At 56.4% G+C, this 19578-nt stretch overlaps 1 protein-coding gene across 4 annotated transcripts; it reads right to left on the reverse strand.

Annotated features, from left to right (window-relative positions):
* Positions 1-759: 759 nt before the first annotated feature.
* On the reverse strand, positions 760-18660 carry RPS6KL1 (ribosomal protein S6 kinase like 1). Of its 4 annotated transcripts, none has more exons than XR_008299523.1 (11): positions 18454-18657; positions 16812-17099; positions 14531-14655; positions 13478-13570; positions 7130-7177; positions 6615-6747; positions 5409-6017; positions 4900-4989; positions 4651-4733; positions 1397-3320; positions 760-831 (listed from the first exon to the last, which is right to left on the reverse strand). XR_008299523.1 is itself a non-coding variant. In XM_027066172.2 (11 exons), the coding sequence occupies exons 1-11, from the start codon at positions 18617-18619 to the stop codon at positions 2827-2829; spliced, it is 1842 nt and encodes a 613-aa protein (XP_026921973.2). In that variant the 5' UTR covers positions 18620-18652; the 3' UTR covers positions 2682-2826. The 4 variants fall into 4 exon arrangements, 2 of the variants coding, with proteins under 2 accessions (XP_053080697.1, XP_026921973.2); XM_027066172.2 differs by lacking the exon at positions 760-831 and having other exon boundaries at positions 2682-2937; positions 3225-3320; positions 18454-18652; XR_008299524.1 differs by lacking the exon at positions 7130-7177 and having other exon boundaries at positions 18454-18660.
* Between the last annotated feature and the right edge of the window lie 918 nt (positions 18661-19578).

Consider the following 19578-nt stretch of genomic DNA (forward strand, 5'->3'; position numbering starts at 1 on the left):
TGGGCTTCATCGCTTTGTATCCAACTGCATCCAGGCCTGAGGTTGCTGACGGTTGAGACCAGGAACCACTTACTTAGTGCAGAGTGCCCGTTTGGATCTGGAGCAGAGAAGCAAGGCCTGGAGGGTGGGGTGGGGGGAAGGGACAGGAGCCAATACTGAGTGCCTGCAGCATCTATGTCTTCACTATTCAGAACTTGTAACTAAAATATTTAAAGAAACTGATTTTAAATGCAAATTAAAGGGCAAATGTTCTCAAAAGGTTCCTGCTTCTGCATTTCTTTTAGGTACAAATCTCTAGCACCACCATGATTGTCATTGGGGCTGGAAGCCACAGCATGTCCTCTAAGTTATCCTGTGACCTCCCAGACTTGAGTTAGCACAGTACTAACAGCAGAGGGAACCCTAGCAGTCTGCCAGCCAGGAAAGTGCCTGGCCTCCTCCCAGTGAGCCCCTCCAGCCTGACAGGCCACACTCCTGAAGAGAAGTTGGTTCCCACCTTTGTGAAACCACTGCAAACACCAACAGACATTTGCATTTTTGTGGGGGCTTGCAGCATTTCTGGAAGGGACTGAGGAGGTTTGGGGGGGGTGGTGTAGAACTTTATAATTTTGCATTTTGGACTTGATTGCCACATGTATACAAAGGTGTTGAGGTCAGTAAGAACAAATGAAGGTAGATCACTGGGAGGGTAAGCGGACAACCTAGGCTACAGGTGAGGGGCATATGGTGTCTAAGCTTAAACGCAGCACACAGTCCCCACCTGCTGGTCTCACAGTGATGCTGTCTCTACGTGAGGGTCCCTCCTAGGAACGAAGTGCTCCAGGGGTAGAACTAGAGTTATAGGTGGGGAGAGAATGGGTTCAACAAAAGGAAGAATTTGGGGATGAATCTATCCCGAGCATGGTGCTGGAAACTTTCTCTAATAAACCTACAAAGGAGGTATTATCAGTCCCATCCTGTCAAAACGAGGTAGACTTGAAGTCCCATAAGGGCTGGGACGACAGTACTCAAAACTCCAGGCCCAGCAGAGCATCAGGTGTGCAAGTGTTTGTTGCACGGATGAGGCCCAGAAGTTCCAAAAGCAACTCACGCTTCCATGCAGCAGTGGTTGGAAGCAGTCTAGCCTAACGTAGTGTAGCAAAAGGAACAGAGACTTAGGGCCTGGGGGAGCCTGTTCACATCATTAACGTCTTTGAAATGGGAGCCACCATCCATCTCGGGTCACAGGATTAGACCAGTGTTCCCACCCCCCTTCCCGGACCCTCTTCTAAGACTTCTCTTCCTACTTTATTTCCCAGGTTCCAGTGTCCCCTATGTGCCAGCACTTCCTCTCGGCTCAGAGCTGCTCTGCAGGGCACAGGCTGGCATGCCCTTCACCACCAGCCCTGCTTCCTACCTTCTAGTAGACTCCAGGCTCACTCTTGACTAAGTACGGAGTTTTCTCCGGGGGGCCTTCCAATCTCTCCTTATGGCAGGGCTGCTCTCGTTGCGTTCAGGAGGCGAGGACACCATGGGTACCAGCAGGCTTTATTGCAGGGGGAGGTGTGGGCAAGGCCCAGGGAAAGCACAAACAGGCTGCCCTCCCTGGCATCCCCACCTCTAGAGTCAAGGTTGGACCTTTACAGCCAGACTGGAGAAGTGTCAGGGCGCCACCTGGTGGTGTCAGACACACTGGAAGGAAGGAGTTGGGGGCAGAGGCCTAGTGGAAATTTCCGTCTTGGGTGCCACACCCCAGTAACAGGAAGAACCCGGAGAAAAGAGGGCCCCCAAACCTGGGGAGGCGATAGTCTTTGGGGTAACTACTCACGCCAGCTCTTCAGGGACCAGAAACATTGTGCCTCTGGCTAAAAGCGCAGACAATCCGTGTGTTTTGTCGTTTCTCACCTCAAAAGGGGATGAAGTCACAGGGAGCGGTGACTTGAGCGGACCCTCAATGCAAATGCAAAATGGGAAAACAGGACAAGTGCCCAAGAAGGGAATCCTGACGGGTACAATGTGTGGTAGTGGCTTCAGCCTGGCAGCTGCACTGTGACCCCCGCTCAGACCCACGGAGTCTGTTCCCTTTTGCACATGGGTGGGCTTGCTAGGGTAGGGAGCTCTGTTCTGCTTTCAGAATTACCCTTAAGTGGCCGAGCTGTGCATTCCTCCCTTTTATTACGCTTATCCTTATTTTCCTCTCCCGCCTTCCTTCTGTTCTCCAAAGTCTGGAATCACAGATCATTCTGTCCCCCACCTCACTCCATGCCCACTACAGGCTTCTCCCTGCTTCCCCAGCCTCCCCACACCCTGCAGGAATAGCCTGGGAGGGGGGAAGAGGCCCACTAGTTGCACGCCTAAGATGACCAGGCAGGGCAGCCCTGGCTTGGGTCCACCGAGCCAGTATCCTGAGTCTCCAGAGGCATCCCAAGCGGGGCACAGGGCAGATAGTCCCAAGACCTTGCGGTCAGTTCGGCAGCGGATCGGGGGCTCCGAGCTAACGCGGCAGGAGACACCCTTTGCAGGTCTGCAGTCAAGGTACAGGTGTCTGCCGAAGGCTGGACGGTGGATGGGTGGAGGGGTCCGATCTGCCTGGTGGGGTGAGAGCTCCCTGTCCTTCCCCTTCAGTAAAGACCAGAAAGTGTCTCCGGGGCTGGCCGGGGGGACGCCCAGGCCCATCTGGGCAGTGGCGATGGTCACTTCTGGTGCCCAAGAGGGGCTTGTGCAGGAAAAGCAGCCGCCCTGTCTTCTTTGCCCGGGGGCCGCTGATTACGTGGGCCACCTCCAGGTGACAGGCAAAGGGAGGCAATCCAGACCAGTCCAGCAGCTTCCGTGGCCCCTCTGCCCCTCTTACCCCACCAGTTTGCTCCACTGGGTAGTACTGAAGAAGGGGTGGGCCTTGAGCCTGTTGACACCGCCTCCTCCAGCGCCCAGGCGCCGCGCAGGATCAAACTGCAGCAGCTGCGGAGAAAGCCCAGCGGGCTTGGCAGACCCTTGTCGCTGAGGCATGGGTTGACCTCAGCCGGGGTGAGGTGGTCGGTCACCACTCCCAGCTGCCCGGCCCACGGAACCCCCAGTGGTACCCTGGGGACACTAGCGGTGTCTGGCCACCGGCATACGCCAATTTGTTGTCCCCAATCACCCTCCTGCACCCACATCAGACACCCACCGGTCATGCCAGGACTCTGCCCTCCCAGCACCCACCCTGGGGCCAGGAAGCTACCTCCTCTAGGCTGGCTGTGGCTCACCTCAGTCAGCAAGGAGGCCGCTGGGCGACTGAGCCACTCAGGCAGCTGGAGCTGGGTATGGGGCTGGATTCCCGAGGGGTGGCTCTGTGACAGTGCCTGGGAAGACACAGGGAGGGGCGCTCTGAGGAGACGACCCCAGGAACGTCTATACATCCCGGTGGCAGCCAGGATTTTTCTTTCCCCTGGGTCATGTCCCACGGGGATGGGGATGGTAGTGGTCGCCTTCTGCTTTAGAGCTACCCAGTGCCAGCTGCGGAAGATGCCCGACATCCCTTATGCACGATTTCTACAGCAACCTTCAAAGTAAGTACTAGAATCCTCATTGTAAAGACAAGGAGCAGGCTCAGGGAGGTGAAGGGACTTTTCTGCTGGATTCAGGGTTTGAACCCAGCTCCTTCTGGCACCAAGCTTGCCAGAAGTTCTCAATCCTGGGTTGCCTTCAGGGTAGGCACTCTATCAGGAACGGCACTGGAACCGGTCTCCTTACAGAAGGAAGATCTCCAGAGCCGGCCACGGTATGCTGCCGTCAGGGCCGAGGCAGGACCTCTCTGCGTTCCAGAATGGTGCAGCTCTGGAGAGCGGAGCGGTCTTTCAGGGGTCAGAAATTGCTGCAAGAAGCAACCAGGAGGAAGGCCAGGGGCCCTGGGCTAGAGAAGCATCGGGAGGCAGAGACCACCCCACTCTGGGGATGCCTGCAGCCAGGACAGTCAGAGGCCCTGGCTGTGGGACAAAAGAGGGCACCAGGATGGACCTCAGGCCACACTCCATTCGCTCCTGTCATTCCCTGCTCAAACCGCGGTCTGGCTGCTCCCTTGCTGCCTGCCCTAACCAGCCCCAGTGTGATGCTGAGCTCGTCGGGGAGGGCAGAGGCTGCCATCCTGAGCAAAGACGCCTGCAGGGGGGTGGGGGGATCCCGGAGCCTCTGGCTGACCCAGGCTGGACAGGACAGCTGCTGGCCTGGACGAAGCGGGCCCGCTCTCCTGTCCTTCAGCCAAGATCTGGGGGTTACAGCTCAGAAGGGTGCAAGTGGGGGGAATGGGCCGCGGGGAACAGAGAAGCTTGGGGGATGATTCAGCAGCCCTCCAGGAAAGAAGAGTTGGGCCCAATCCTATCCTCCCTCCAGACCTACACCCAGGCGTTCTCCAGAAACCTTCCCTGGCCATCCCAACTCAACCCTCATGTACCTAAGTTGACAGTCTCACTATTTCTAGCCACTAGCGTGGCAGGGGTGCTCAGTGTGTCTGTGACCTGGGTGGGAGTGACTTCCTAGGTCTCTCGTGGCCTGTGGGGGCAGGACATCGGCCCAAGGGCCAGGTCTTAGAGAACCAGGTGGCCTCCACCCCAACAAGGGCCCGCTGGACCAAGCCCAGCCCGTCCTGCGCTCAGTGACACCCACCAGGGTTCCCCACCCTGCGTAGCTACTCACAGTTCCAGTCAGCAGTTCATACAGCAGAGACCCAAAGCTCCACCAGTCACAGGCTTCCGTTGGCTCAGAAATCCCACCCACCTCTGTGGGGATAAGAACACACATGTCCCAGCCTCACCCTGAAGGGCCGGTCCCCGCTCGGCTCGTCCTACCCAGACACGGCCCCTGCCCTCTCATCCTCAGCCGCCCCGGTTCAACCCACACAGGCACCCGAGATCTAGGGCCCCCGGCCCCTCTCTCCCTTCTTGCCTGGCGCACTGTAGAGATTGTCCAAAGCCTCCCTGCAGCAGTGGGGCTCTACCTCCGACCACTGGCCAAAATACGTGAGCCGGATGTGACCTTCTCGTCCAGTGCACGTAGGAATAACGGTGGACAAAAATTGTGGTTAGTCATCATTGAACAGTTGGCATGGGGGAGGGGACTCCGGGGCTTCCCCCACCAGTCACAAAGCAGGAGCCAGGCGCTGCCCTGGGCGGAGACTCCCTAGGGCCTGGCCCCAGAAGGCCCAGAGACAACCAGGTGCTCCTAGGAGCCGCTGCCCCGGAGTCTGGGTTGGGCGAGGGCTCGTTTCCCAGGCTCAACATCGGCCAACCAGACCGGGTCAGAATCCTGTGTGAAAAGGCCAGGGGGAGGCAGAGGAAGCAGATAACCTCTGAGGTCCCCTCGACTTTGGGGAACTCCCCTTCTCTGTCTGGAGGCTCCGGGGGCCCCCTCTGAGAGGCGGGGTAGGTCCCCTCCTCCCCAGGCCGGGCACCTACCTGTCTGGTCCAGAAGCAGGTTCCGGGGATTGAGATCTCGGCACAGCACCCCTTGCTCGTGCAGCGCCTCCAGCGCCACCAGTGTCTCCGCGGCCCACTGCCTCACCTGCTCTTCGTTCACGTGCCAGGCGCCCCTGCTGAACCCGGGGTGGGCCCCGTCTGCTAAGGGGTGGCTCGGACTTTTGCCTCGGCTGCAGGCCCCCAGCACCCGGACAGCTCCCTGATGAACCCAAGGGAGCCCCCACGAGGGCCTCGCGTCCGAGCTCCGGCCGGGTCCCCGTCTGGCTTGGAGGTGCAGGCGGCCACTTGGGGCCCTCAGAAGGTCCGGGGGGCAGAAAGTTTGGGTCTTGGCTGAAGGGCTACCTGCAGCCTCTCTCTGGGGATCGATGGCTGGGGCCCCCCTGGCTTGGGGGAGGCTCTGAGAAGTCCGCGGAGGCTCCAGCAGGATTCTGTCCTGCAGGCGGGCGGGTCCCTGGGGGAGCAGTGCTGGGGTCTGGAGGCTGAGGGGCGAGTTGAGCGAAGCCTTCATCCTCTCGGGGCCGGAGCCAGACTTGAGCCCAGACTGTCGGGGGTGCTCCTTGGAGAGCAAGTGGGACCAGAGTGTGCCTCCTGGGCCGTGCAGAGGAGCAGCGAGCATGGGGACAGGGGAGAAGAAGAGCGTGGACACCAGGTCCCCAACTCCTGCCTCCCCCCGCATCCAGCATGAAACCTCTGCCTTCCACACCCTCACCTCTGCCCAGAATGCCCTCTGCTATACTACATGCCATGACCCATCCAGGTCCCTTATTAAAAAAAAATCATCACGGCAATAGGTGACCCAAAAAGATCTGCTCTGTGAACCAACTGCTGTCCTTATAGCTTCAGTGACCACCCTCCCACGTGGCCACTCCAAAGGAATGGGCGCAGACTAGAAAAATGAAAAGAGGCCAAGACTGGAGGAAATGGTGACAAAAGGGGACATCTGCGTAAGTGCCCTCTCCCCGCCCAGGATGTGACCTCCTCAAGCCATCCCCTGTCCCCCTGGCACTGCGCACAGACCCACCACAACCTGATCCTGCCATCCTCCCCCCGGGGAAGGCTGGGACCCGTGGTCCATGCCACACGTCTGGTGCTTGGCGCCCCCTCCTCGTGCTTGGCGTTTTAAGGGGATAAAGAGGCCATGCCGAAGGCCTGGGGAGCTGACGGGGACCCCTCAGGCCCCCTCACCTTGCACATGCTCCAGGTGCAGGAAGATGGAATCCTCGCTCACAAAGTACCGAAGCAGCTTAGTCATGTAGGGCACACCGTGCGGGATGATGGTCAGCCGCTCCCGGTTTGCCACGGGACACCTGGACAGGCTCTGGGGAGAGAGCAGGCAGGTCGGCGAGGGACAGACCAGAGGGTGCTCAGCTAGGGGACATCCTAGCCTGGCTTCAGGGGCAAACACGTAAGGGATAGGAGCCACCCTGAGTAGCAGCTGCCTCCCCCCAGTTCCTGACCCGGCCCTCACCTCTCTCTCTCTCCACCATGGAATCCAGGCCCTCCACCCTCCGGAACAAGGATGGGGCAGTATGTGTGTTTGTCTGGGAGGCGGGGGCCATGCTCAGGGACAGAACAAGCAGCTTGTAGATTTGGAGGGAGCCTGGTCCTCAGATACAGGTTCTGGGTAGGCGGCTCCCCAGAGGGTAGGTGAGGAAGTCCCAAGGGGAATACCGAACAGCAGGGGCCAAAGGAGCACCTGCCTTTACCACGAAGGTCCCTCCAGTCACTGGGTCCTGGACCAGCTGCACCTGCCAAAGTCCAGGAGGCACCAGTCAAGGCACGTGGTAGTTCCTGGGGCTCCGTGGCCCGAGCCCCAGCCCCCCAGGTGCCTCCACCAAGGCTGACTCACTCTAGGGCAGACAGGGAAGGCAGGTTTTTGTGGTGGGGTGTGCTCCTGGCCATGCCCCCACCCCCAAGCTGACATCAGTCCTGTCCTGCTTTTCCACCTTTGTTTCCTGTGGCATCAACGCACCTGCCACCTCCTCCAGGGGCCAGCCCTCGGGTCAGGCGCGGGCCCCTGGATCTCCTCTCCAGAGCTCTCCAGGCCCACCCTCAGGGAGCTCTATCAACAGGGTCTAATTTCCTGTCTCCCCCACTGGGCTGTGCGCAACGTGAGGGCAGGGAGCACACGCTGCCCGGCTCTGTGTGCCCAGAGTCCTACGCAGCGCAGGGGGACGGTAAGCACACCCCACGTGCACAGGGAGTGATCCGTCCTGCAGGGCTTGAGGGTGTCACAGTGGGGCAGGACCTCAGAGCCAGTCACCTCTTCTGATCTCTTATTTTACAGGTGAAACATCTGAGGTCGAGAACATAGCCCAAGGTCACCCATGAGCCAAGCCGGACTTGGGGGGTTGGGGGCACGCAGATTTGGCATGCTCCTTTGGGTCCCTTCTCCCACCTGCCCCCAGTCCCCTTTTTAAAAACAGTCTTTCTCAGGGCGCCTGGGTGGCTCAGTCGGTTAAGCGGCCAGCGTAATGATCTTGCGGTTCGGGAGTTTGAGCCCCACGTCTGGCTCTCTGCTGTCAGCGCTGAGCCTGCTGGGGATCTTCCGTCCCCCCCCCCCCGGCCCCTCCCCCGCATAGAGGCACACATGCTTCCTCTCTCTCAAAAATAAACAGACATTAAAAAAACTGTTAAAAATCTACTCCCCTCAAAAAAAAAAAAAAAAAAAAAGCCTTGAAACTTCAAGATAGCCTTCCTTGGAGGCTATCTTTGGAGAGCAGCCCTCTCCTTCTGTTGCTTTTGGTCTAGGCAGTACTATGCCAATTGTTGGGTCAGGGTCTTGTTTGGAGCTGGGCCCTTGACTCATTTCTGGGATGGGCAGGAGTGGGCCCCAGCCGGAGGAGACAGCAGGAGCATGTAGGGGCAGGAAGGCAGAAGACACAGCCGGATGATGGGCACAGGGGACTAAGACCAGCACCCAGATGCTGTGACTCCTTGCTGTCTGCGCCCGGCAGCCACTCCCCCTGGTGGCAGGTGGGCGTCCCCCAGCCCCACCCCGAGGAAGGCCAGGCCACTGGGCAGTCACAAAGGCCGCAGCCTAGGACCGGGTGGGTTTAGATCCTGGGCAACTACACTGATTTTCTCATCTACCAAACGGGAATTACAAATGCCCGCCTTCCCTCATCCCTGGTGGGTCAAAGCCGTAAACAGAAAGGCCCTCTGTGAATATAAAGCCAGGAGAATGCCAGTTAGCACATTTGCCACATCACCCTGCCTCGCTGAACCTCAGAAGTACCTCCTTTTGTCAGCGGACGACTCAAGCATAACGTGCCCTCAATAATCTGTAGTAATTGTCACTGATAAGGTTGTAGGGAAACCCCACACTGGCTATAGAGCACTTCTTCTGTGCTAAGGGCTTTCTATAGGTTATTTAATTTTATTACCACAGTCCTACCAGGTCAGCGTTATTAGTGACCCAGTTTATTGATGAACAAGTTGAGGTTCAGAGAGGTTTTGTTACCTATAGTCCCACCGCTAAACAGTAGTAGAGCCAGGATTTGAATGCAGGCAGGGCTGATCCCAGAGCCCCAGAGACTTCACTGCAATGGGGCACAGCCAGATGACCATGACACCTGCCCTCCCCTCTGGGCCTCAGCTCCCCCATCATCAGTGCCCTTCCTGAGGCAGCAGTGACACACGCTTTCTGACCACCAGAGGTCTCTCCTCCAACAGCCAGAGGTGGAACCCAGCCTGGCCCCAGCTCCTTAACCAAACTGGTGCAGTGTTTGAAAAAGCAAGCAAGAAAACTCTGGGGTCATTTAGAGAATCGAGTTTCCCACAAGTACTGACACCCTGGATAATTCCCCACCGTCCCTTGCCAAGTGGGATTCCCTACCACCTTGTCCTGGCTAAGGTCCTCTCACACGGAGTCCAAAAAGGCAGCAGTGAAGGCTGGGGAAGCCAGATAGAAAACTTGATCAGGGGCGCCTAGGGGGCTCAGTCAGTTGAGAGTCCAACTCTTGACTTTGGCTCAGATCATGATCCCAGGGCCGTGGGATTGAGCCCTGCATCAGGCTCTGTGCCAAGCACGGAGCCTACTTGGGCTTCGCTCTCTCTTACCCTCTGCCCCTCGTATATATGTATGTATGTATTACACACGTGCACACACACACACACACACACACACCTACTGATCTAGAAAGAATTAGTCCGAAATATTAATAGCAATTATCTCGGAGCTAGGCAGGATGATGAGGAATATATACGTATACTGCCTTAGTTTAAAATAGCTCAGGGGCGCCTGGGTGGCTCAGTCGGTTAAGCGTCCGACTTCGGCTCAGGTCATGATCTCACGGCTCGTGAGTTCGAGCCCCACGTCGGGCTCTGTGCTGACGGTTCAAAGCCTGGAGCCTGCTTCGGATTCTGTGTCTCCCCCTCTCTCTGCCCCTCCCCTGCTCATGCTCTGTCTCTGTCTCAAAAATAAATAAAAACATTAACAACTTAAAAAAAATAATAAAATGAAATAAAATAGCTCAAAAGTAGCAGGGGCATTTTCCCATTAAAGCCAGCAAACAAAAACACCCCCTTCCTCTTGTGCTCAGGGCTATAGGGGGACCAGAGCACTAGGGACCAGAGACTTCTACGAGCCTCTGTTTCATTCTCGTAATTGCAAGACAACTATTTTAAGTTTATTTATTTACTTTGAGAGAGAAACAGAATGAGCTGGGGAGGGGCAGAGAGAGGAGACAGAGGATCTGAAGTGGACTCTGTGCTGATAGCAGGGGACCCAACGTGGGGCTCGAACTCACGAGCTGTGAGGTCATGGCCTGAGTCGAAGTCAGACGCTTAACCTACTGAGCCACCCAGGTGCCCCTGTAAGACAATTATTAAAAGGCAGCACCGTCCAATGGAACATGAAGGAAATATATATCTGCACTGCCCAATACAGAAACCAGTGAACATATGTAAGGCTATCAAGCCCTTGAGTTGTGGTTAGTATGAATAAGAAGGAGAATATTTAATTTTAACTTAAATAGTGTTATGTGGCTAAGGACTACTGTATGAGGCTGTCCAGTATAGTGCTTTTTCCCCCCAGGGTGACTGAAGGAGTTTAATGCAACAGTTTTGCAAATAAGAACGTGCCGTACTAATTAATGTCAGGCGACTATTGTTATTTGGAAGGTGGAGGGCAGTTCTGGGTGCCCTTTTCACCTTTCTATAAAGAGAATTTTTTTTTTTCCAGGATACCCACGGAGTTCTTGGGACCTGGAACAATTAAAGCTCTGGTGAAACACATTAACCCTTCCTTTCAAAATGCCCAAAGTATCAAAATCCCAGGAAGAATCTCTCATGGGGCAAAAGTTTCAAGCAGATTCTCAAACTCCAAGGCCCACAGGGGCTGGCCTGTGAACCAAGGGGACAGAGCAGGGACAGGAGCAAACCAGGGGACTGGTGTCCCAAAGAGGCAGCCCCTGGGGCGCCTGGGTGGCTCAGCCGCTTAAGCGTCTGACTCTTGATTTAGGCTCAGGTCATGGTCTCACGCTTGTGAGAGGGGGCTCCGTGAAGGGTGGCGTGGAGCCTGCTTAAGATTCTCTCTCCCTCTCCCTCTGCCCCCTCTCCCACTCGTTCACGGGTCCTTCCTCTCTCTCAAAACAAAACAAACAAACAAACAAACAAACACAGGCAGCCTCCCCCACCACTCCTGGCTGCCACGCGAGATTGTGAGCCAGCATTTCCAAATCTTCCAATTTTGCAGGAGAAGCAGGAAATCTGGACTTCTATACGAAACCTGCCAATTTTTAAATGTTGGTAACTAATGATAACTCTAAAAAACACCCCTGTGTTCGAGCCAAAAAAACAAGAAGTGACTTGGATGGCCTTCTTTTTCTTCCCCATCCCTGGCTCCTAGAGGAGGCTCAGCAATTGTGTGGTGAGGTCTCTCAGGCCCCCCGTGCTCCCTGAGAGCAAACCCCCAGGTATTCTCGTCAGAGGCCTATCTAGTCCCTGACCCACCTGCCTAGATGTTCCCAGCAAACCCTCTACCCCTGCCAGTACCTCTTTAGCCCCCAGGGGTCCCTAGGGACCCCCAGCCCAGTTAACCTAACAACTGGCCCTCCAGGCTTCGTGAGCAAGCCCTTTGCCACCCCCTGGCTCTGTGGACTGCTGGCCCGCGCTGCCCTCCCGCCCGGATGTGCCTGGGCAGCGTTGCAGAATGGAACGCATTGATAGCACATCCGGGCCCGGCTGCAGGGACCTGGGCCCAGTGGCCCTAACATCTCTCCTAATTTGGGGAAGATGGTGTTCCTGACTTGGAAATGAAACCTGGAAAGGAAGCAGGATCTCAGGAGGGAGGTGGAGTAGGTAAGCCAGGTGCCCAAGAAAGGGTAAAAAAAGGAAAGAAACTCAGCCTCAAGGCAGAATGGTTGGGCTTGGCCTTAATTTGTGCTTTCCATCCACCCAGACACGGGCCTCAGAACACTGGATTCTGAAAATGCTTTGCATATGCGTGTCCGGGGGTTAAACAAATTCGGGAAATTCTATCATAGACCTCCTTCTTGGAAACTCATGGCATATACATTAGCATCCTAAAAGCTCTGCAAACTCCTAAAATTAAACACAAAAAAACAAAAAAACAAAACAAAAAAAAAAAAAAGTCATGTAACTTTAACTCACTGTAACCCAAACTTGTTTGACCTGGAACCCCTCTGTCCACAACACCTGTAGTTCAGTAGGATCCCACAGGGGGAAAAGGTGGTGGCAGTCACCTCCCAGCCCCTCTGTGGGAGCGGCTGTGCTTGGCTGGGGCCACACAGACTAGTGCTGTTGGAGGGAAGGCATATGGAAGCTGGCCGGGCCTTGGCTGACAGACTGGGGCCTGTTCCAGGGACCTGGGAGGAGCAGCTGGGGGACGGCTGGGGGACGGGAAGCCTGCACGCCCCATCCCCCTCGCTCTTGTCACTAGCATTTACAGCCATCAAACACGTATCAAAAATTTTAGTGTGTGCCAGGCCTTTCCCAAAAATTATTTCATTTTAGTTCCCACATGCCCCCTCGAGGGCTGGAATCTTACCCCACTTACACATGACGAAACCAACGGGAGGGGAAGGGGTTCGCTGTGGCCATGCCGTGCACTGAGCAGATGTCCTTTGTGGGCTCCCAGGCCCGGCAAAATCCCCAAATCCCCAGAGGAGTATTTCAACTCCAGATTCCTGGGCTCAACCCTGCAGATTCTGACTCAATAGGCTTGGGGTGGGGCCCAGGCATCTCTTTTCAGGAAGCTTCTCAGGTGATTCTGATGAACCGTGGTGTTGAGAACTTGAGAACGAAGCCCTTTAGCAACTACTCAGGTGTTGGTGGTGTTGAGAACGCAGCCCTTTAGCAACTACTCAGGTGTTGCCTGGGTCGGGCAGAGGGCAGTTGAATATTGGTTCAGATCTCATGTGACCCCACTGTCTGTCCTTCTGAGTCCCCCACTCTAATGACTGTCCCGGGTACAGGCTGGGATGTCAGCTCCTACCTTCCTACCTGGCCCCCAATTAAGGCAAAGGGCCTCAGATGGGGTCAGCACAAGGGTTGGGGGGGGGGGGTTCCAGGAGGGAAAGGGCAGAGCTGCCGAGACCCCTCTGGGAGCTGGGACCCTCTGCAGGGCAGGCTTCTGGATTGGAGTGCATCCACCACAGGAACCCCTCAGCTACCCCTGGTGGGGAGACCCTGGCCTCGGCCTGGGGCACAGAGTGAGGAGGAAGGGGAGTGAGCAGGGCTGTGCATGCTGGGAGAGCTCCCTGCCGGCTGCTTGTCCTGGGGCTTCTGTCTTGAATCTCTGAGGGTGTGGCTTTCAGTCTGAGCCAAGGGCTGTGGAAAAGGGACTGTCTGCCTCTTCTGTTCCCAATTTTCTCTCCAGGACCTGACTGATGTGTGCCGGGGTGGGAGAAGGGTGGGGAACCACTGGACACAGCTGCTCTCCTCCCCTCGGACCCTCTGACCCCTTTCGGGCCCCTTCTGGATGAGTGGGGGTAGCTGCTCTCTCTCCCCACCCACCACCCCCATCGGCATACACCGCCTTCTCCCCACCCGCAGCACCCCACTGTGGCTGTCCGCTCACTCACCTTCTCGATGACCCCGACCACCCTGCAGCCCCTCAGCTGCTCCAGGGCAGAGCTCAGTGTGCGGATGGGCCGGAGCCTCAGGCTGCTGAAACCCTGCGGAGGAGGGAACAGACCACACAGCCTCAGGGCCCAGCCCCCCTCAGGCACTGCCTTCTCACCAGGCCCTCCTCCAGCTGCCAGGACAGCGGCAGGCACAAGGGGCAGAACCAGGGTACAAGCAGCCCCCCCCCCCCTCACAGGGAGCGGAGAAGCCGGCCCCGACTGGCAGAGGCCCACACCTGCCCAGGGTGGTCACCCTGTCCTCGACACTCGACACTCGGCCCCCAGGCAGCCCTCCTCCAAGACCCAGGGGGTTCTCAGGCTTCAGAAACCCTGTGTAGGAAGGAAGCCCCATCCATAGGAGGCAGGCGCCCCCAGGGAGGGGGAGAAAGCCTGGGACCGTGTGGGTCTCAGGGAACACGCCTCCTCGAGGACCAAGGCATGCGGCCCAGGCACCTGCGCTGGGGAAAAGCAGCCGAATAAGATGCAGAAGAGAAAATACATTTACAATGTATTTAATGTATACATTTACAATGTATACATTTAATGTATTTACATGTATTTACATTTAATGTATACATTTACAATGTAATTATAAATACTGCAGTGTATTTATCGAAGAAAATCCAAGTATATAAGTGGACCCATGCAATTCAAACCTGTTTCGTTCAAGGGTCAGCTGCACTCACTGCAGCTCAAACAGAGCTCAGTTCAAGCTCAAACAGAGCTCAGTTCAAGCTCAAACAGATGTGGGAGACTTTGAGTGTGTGTGTGTGTGTGTGTTTACCCCGTGTGGGGGTGAGACTGGCCTGGAGATGATTCACTAAGCGTTTGAAGGGAGCTAGGAGTGTGTGGGAGACAGAGGAAGCCTGGGGAGAACCTGGCTGCCCTGCCCTGCAGGGCACCCCGGGATGTGAGGTGACAGCCATCTGGCCCTGGCCTGAGGGGGCTGGGGGCGTGGCTCAGCTCTCTCCCTCCAGAGCCCTCAGGCCTTTGGGGAGCAGTCCCCCTCACCGTGCCAGGGCTTGCTCCTCCTCCCAGAGTCCTCTGCAGGTGGCAGTTGAAGATCTCCTCGGCCCGCCGCAGATACTTGGTAATTTTCAGCTTCACAGCCTCGCGTCGCTCCTTGTTGGGGTCGACTGTGGGACAATGGGGTCACCAGGACCCACCCCGGCCTTGGAGGGCTGGGGTTCTGGCTCCCTCTGCCCACCCCCTGACCTCCACAGGACAGAGTGCCTACTTGGGACGCCGGCCGCAGACTGTTCCCCAGCCCTCGTCCGGGTGGGAGACGGGCAGGTGGGGAGCGGAAGATGGGGGGAGAGGCTGGGAACCGTGGTCACCCTCAGCCTACTGCACTTCACAGTTGGCACCCACCACCTTGCTGGCTGCTGTCACACCCCGGGAAAGAACAGACTGGGGATTTCCGCATCCGTTTTCAGAGAAAGGAGACAGAAGCTCCCAGAGAACGTCCCTCTGTCACCTCTGGTGCCCAGTGTGAAAAGGCCAGAGTGGGGACTGGGATTGGAGGACAAACTAATTCACTGGGCAGTCTGAAGCTCAGGAACTGGGGGTCTCTTTGGCAGGGGGCGGGGTAGGAAGCCTGAAGCAGGGCCCGACTCCCACCCCCCGCCTGACCACCCTCAGGGATCTCAACCTGGCCACAGGGCCAGCCTCTCCCCCCGGCCTGAAAATGCCTCACTTCACCCCAAACAGGCTGCTCTCTCTCTCTGGAGCACCAGCTGGGTTCGGCTGGACAATATACCTACTGTTCTTCAGTGCTCAGACTAAAGTTTTGACTTCTAGAAAATACCCTATGCTAGCCCAACCTGGCCTCAATTTCTCTCTTCCCTCCCCTCACTTCCTCCTCATTGCTCTTCCCACCTGAGATCATAATTATTAATTGTCATATGTATCCTCCTCCCCCAGAGGGCAGGAGCCCGACACTACTCCAGGGACAGGCGCTGGGTCAAGCACCCAGCCTCTGGAGCCCAGACTCTTCAAACCTCAGCTTGCCACTTGACAGCTATGGAACCTTAGGCAAGTTATTTCACTGCCTGATGCCTCAGTTTTCTCAACTGGAAAATAGGAAAGAGGGCGCCTGGGTGGCTTGGTCGGTTGAGCTTCAGACTTTGGCTCAGGTCATGATCTCGCGGTCTGTGAGTTTGAGCCCCGCGTCGGGCTCTGCGCTGACAGCTCAGAGCCTGGAGCCTGCTTCGGATTCTGTGTCTCCCTCTCTCTCTGACCCTCCCCTGTTCATGCTCTGTCTCTCTCTGTCTCAAAAATAAGTAAACATTTTAAAAAAATTAAAAAAAAAGAAAATAGGAATAAAAATAGTTCCTATAGGGGTGCCGGTTAAGCATCCGACCCTTGATTTTGGCTCAGGTCATGATCTCATGGTTCCTGAGTTGGAGCCCTGCATTGGGCTCTGCGCTGACAGTGCAGAACCTGCTTGGGATTCTCTCTCCCTCTCTCTCTCTCTCTCTGCCCCTCCTCAACTCACTTTCTCAAAAAACAAAACAAACCTTAAAAAAAATTTCTAAGTTTTTCTTTTTTAATGTTTATTTATTTTTGAGACAGAGAGAGACAGAGCATGAGCAGGGGAGGGGCAGAGAGAGAGGGAGACTCAGAATTCGAAGCAGGCTCCAGGCCACGAGTTGTCAGCACAGAGCCTGACTCGGGGCTCAAACCCATGAACCGTGAGATCATAACCTGAGCTGAGGTCGGCCGCTTAGCCAACTGAGCCACCCAGGTGCCCCAAAATTTTAAAAAATATTTTTTAATTAATAAAAAAAATAGTTCCTATATACTTGGAACTACAACAACATATATAGTAATTTCTGTTACCGTGAGGCTCAAATGAATTAATACAGGTAAAGCCCTTAGACCAGTGTCTGGTATATAGGAACTGCTCAATAAATGCCAGCTGTTAATACTGTCCTTCCCTTGGGGCGCCTGGGTGGCTCAGTCGGTTAAGCGTCCGACTTCGGCTCAGGTCACGATCTCACGGTCCGTGAGTTCGAGCCCCGCGTCGGGCTCTGGGCTGATGGCTCGGAGCCTGGAGCCTGCTTCCAATTCTGTGTCTCCCTCTCTCTCTGCCCCTCCCCCGTTCATGCTCTGTCTCTCTCTCTCTCAAAAATAAATAAACATTAAAAAAAATTAAAAAAAAAAAATACTGTCCTTCCCAGCAGGGCCAGCCTAGAGCCCTGTTCACTCAGCACAGATGGACAGAGGTCGGGGCAAGCCCTAAGCTGGCCCTTCCCCACTGGCCCTCGTCCCTGCCCAGCCCAGCCCTCACCGTGCACGCCTCGCAGCAGGACGTCCACGCCGTTCTGGTAGTGGTTGAAGGCGGCCTCATAGTCCTCGCTGACATCACGCTCCAGGGCCAGCCGGATCTGCGTGGCTGCATCTACCAGGTAGTCACGTTTGGTCACGTCCAGGGCCCCAGGAGCCACCAGGCTGCGAATCTGCTCCAGGTACACACGGGCCTGGGACCGTGCGCGGGAGCAAGGCTCAGGCTCCAGGCCTGGGCCAGGAGGGCACTCGCAGGCCACCAGGCTCATGGCTGTTGTCCTGCAGCGGTGACCTGAAATAAACAGATGCTTTAGGGAGGCCCCAGCTGGGAACAACACCCCATCTGCCTCCTGATTTCCTCCACTGAAAATTGGGAGATTAAGGGCTGGAGGGATCAGAGCTAATGTGGGTAACATCCCTCTACGGAGCCAGACCTCTTGTAAATGGTAATAATAATAGAATAATAACCTGCTCAGGGCTCTTCCTTTCCATTCAAATTCAGATCAGCAGATATTTTTTGAGGACTGAGAGAACTGAGGGCATTTGTGATCCAGAGTTGCCCTCAGAGTTGTCTCCACAGACAAACTAGCATCTACTACATGGGAAACATACGATGGCCACACACGGAGGCTGTTCCTCACACTGTTCCCTCCATCCTGCCTGTTCTCCTGCTCACACTCTGCCTACAGGAATCTCATTTATCCTTCAGGGTTCGGTGGTGGCACTTCTCTGAACAGAATAAATGGCCCCTGCTTTATTTATTTTCTTTGGTGCCAAGGTCAGCCAAATGAAAACTCCCCACCTACACACACACACACAGAGTTAGGCACAAGGCCTGGCCTTAAAGCCTGTGGGCCAATGAAATGACTGAGTGGCAGATTCTGGATGAAGTTAGAGGAAGGAGGATAGGGTCAACCCAGCCCTAGGGAGGGGGTGGCCCTGTCTCCAGGCTCTGAGTAGGCCAGGGAGGCCACGTGGCCTCCAAGTACCTGACAGCAGCTCCTCCCTGAGCAGTGTGTGACACGAGTGGCCAAAGGGATAGGAGCAGTGGCTTCAGGAAAGGAAAGGGCTCAGAGAGAAGCCAGCAGGGATGCCTCTGCCCCCTACTGCAGCGCAGCAGCACCTGTGCTCTCTCAGGGCCCATTGGGAAGGGCAGGGCCTGCACTTCCAAGTCTAGGCCACTTGTGCCTCTGTAGAGTGAGGGAACAGATAGAGCAGGACGGGGAGTGGGGCGGGGAGGGAAACCCACATCCTCAAGCCAGCGGGGCCTGAACCAAGGCCAGGTCACAGCCCCGGGGGGCGGTGGAGAGAAGGAGGGAGGGAAGCCGCACTCTCCTTGCTCCGCCCTGCCACCGAGAACATACAGCCCTGAGGCCTGTCTTCGGGGGTACCGAGGCCGATGGGCTGGGCTGCTCGAGTCGGGCCCCGGCCTCAGGGGGCCACCCTGCCGGGCTCTGTCCTGCGGGGCAGGGATACGGGGCCGCGCCTGGACACGGGAAGCGGCGCGCCCAGCCTGCGAGTCCCGGCGCGCAAGGTGCGCCGCGCCGCGCGGTCGGGCAGAGGAAAGCGGACCGGGGGAGTGAGAGGAGGGGACACCGTCGCCTGGAGGCCCGGGGGATGGAGGAGGAGCCGGACAAACCCCGTACCTGCCCGAGCCAGGAGCTCGGTCCGCGCGGCCAGACCCAGCCCTGCCGCCACCGCCCCTTCACTCCGGCGGGCGACCGTGAACCACCCGTGGCCGCCTTGCGCCCTCCAGCCAGGTGCAGGGGTCTGGCCGGGTGCAGCCTGGCCATTGGCTGCAGATGAGCTCATCCTCTAGCGTGTTAGAATAAACCACCAATCAGCACCTGGCTCCGTTTCTGCCGGCTCTTAAAGCCCCAGTGTCTGGTGAAGAGGGGCGCTGGGAGAGGGAGTGAAGATGGGGGGACGGGGGTGGGCGGGGAGGCGATTTAAGAGAGTGTTGCGGGGGAGGGGGTTCCTAATCACCCAGGGTTGTGGGAGGGCCTGCTTCGGAACTCTAGGCGGGCTAGAAAACGCGCATGCCACTTCCGGGACTTTTCCCCTGATTTCATTCATTCAACTATTGGATACTTTTGTATTGAGCCACTACTATGCGGGAGGAAGGGGATGCTGAGATACAGCGCTGGCATAGTCAGTCTCTGCTCTCGTCTTCAAGGGATTTACAGTCTAGGGAGGGACACAGGTTAAAGAACTAAAGAATACAGTTGGGATTTCATTCCAGTTGTGATCAGAGCTGTATGAAAGAAGCACCACAGGGCCTATGAGCCTTACAACAAGAGGAATAGCCCGGTCTGGGGGTGAGAAGGCTTTCTGGAGGAAGTTATATCTGAAGTGGGCATACAGACCTCGCCTGCACCCCAATGCTGCCTGGACTCATACTGTCCTTACTTAGTGCACTTGCTCTCCCCCACATACCTTAGCATACAGTTCCCCTTTCCTGAATCCCCACACCGCCTCCCCTATCCTCAGTCTCAGCCAGAGACATGCTTCTTCCTTCCCTTGAAAATACTGGGGTTCTCTTCTCTCGCTTACTATCTGCCCACCTGCCAGGTCTGCACCCATATACTGCCTCCCGACCTCTTCCCACAGATGACCTGTCTGTGCCCTACCAAAGGCTACCCTTCCACCTGGGATCAACCCTGTCCCGTCACCTACTCAGGGACACGGCTGCAGCAATTCTGCCCTCTCTCTCTCCTGCATCGTTAATTTTTGACTCCCACTGAATCGTTCCCATCGGATACCAGCGTAAT

The sequence above is a fragment of the Acinonyx jubatus genome, chromosome B3 (assembly GCF_027475565.1).
Source record: "Acinonyx jubatus isolate Ajub_Pintada_27869175 chromosome B3, VMU_Ajub_asm_v1.0, whole genome shotgun sequence".
NCBI lineage: Eukaryota > Metazoa > Chordata > Mammalia > Carnivora > Felidae > Acinonyx > Acinonyx jubatus.

Bases quoted from the DNA above. Each gene is read 5' to 3' on its own strand.
- RPS6KL1 (XM_053224722.1), bottom strand. From the start codon at position 18,619: ATGAGCTCATCTGCAGCCAATGGCCAGGCTGCACCCGGCCAGACCCCT. The intron at 6,748-7,129 runs GCAGGTGCTCCT...CTCTCTCCCCAG, and splicing joins GAGGGACCTTCGTGGTAAAG to AGCCTGTCCAGGTGTCCCGT. The intron at 3,321-4,650 runs GTGAGTAGCTAC...GTGTCTTCCCAG, and splicing joins ATGAACTGCTGACTGGAACT to GCACTGTCACAGAGCCACCC.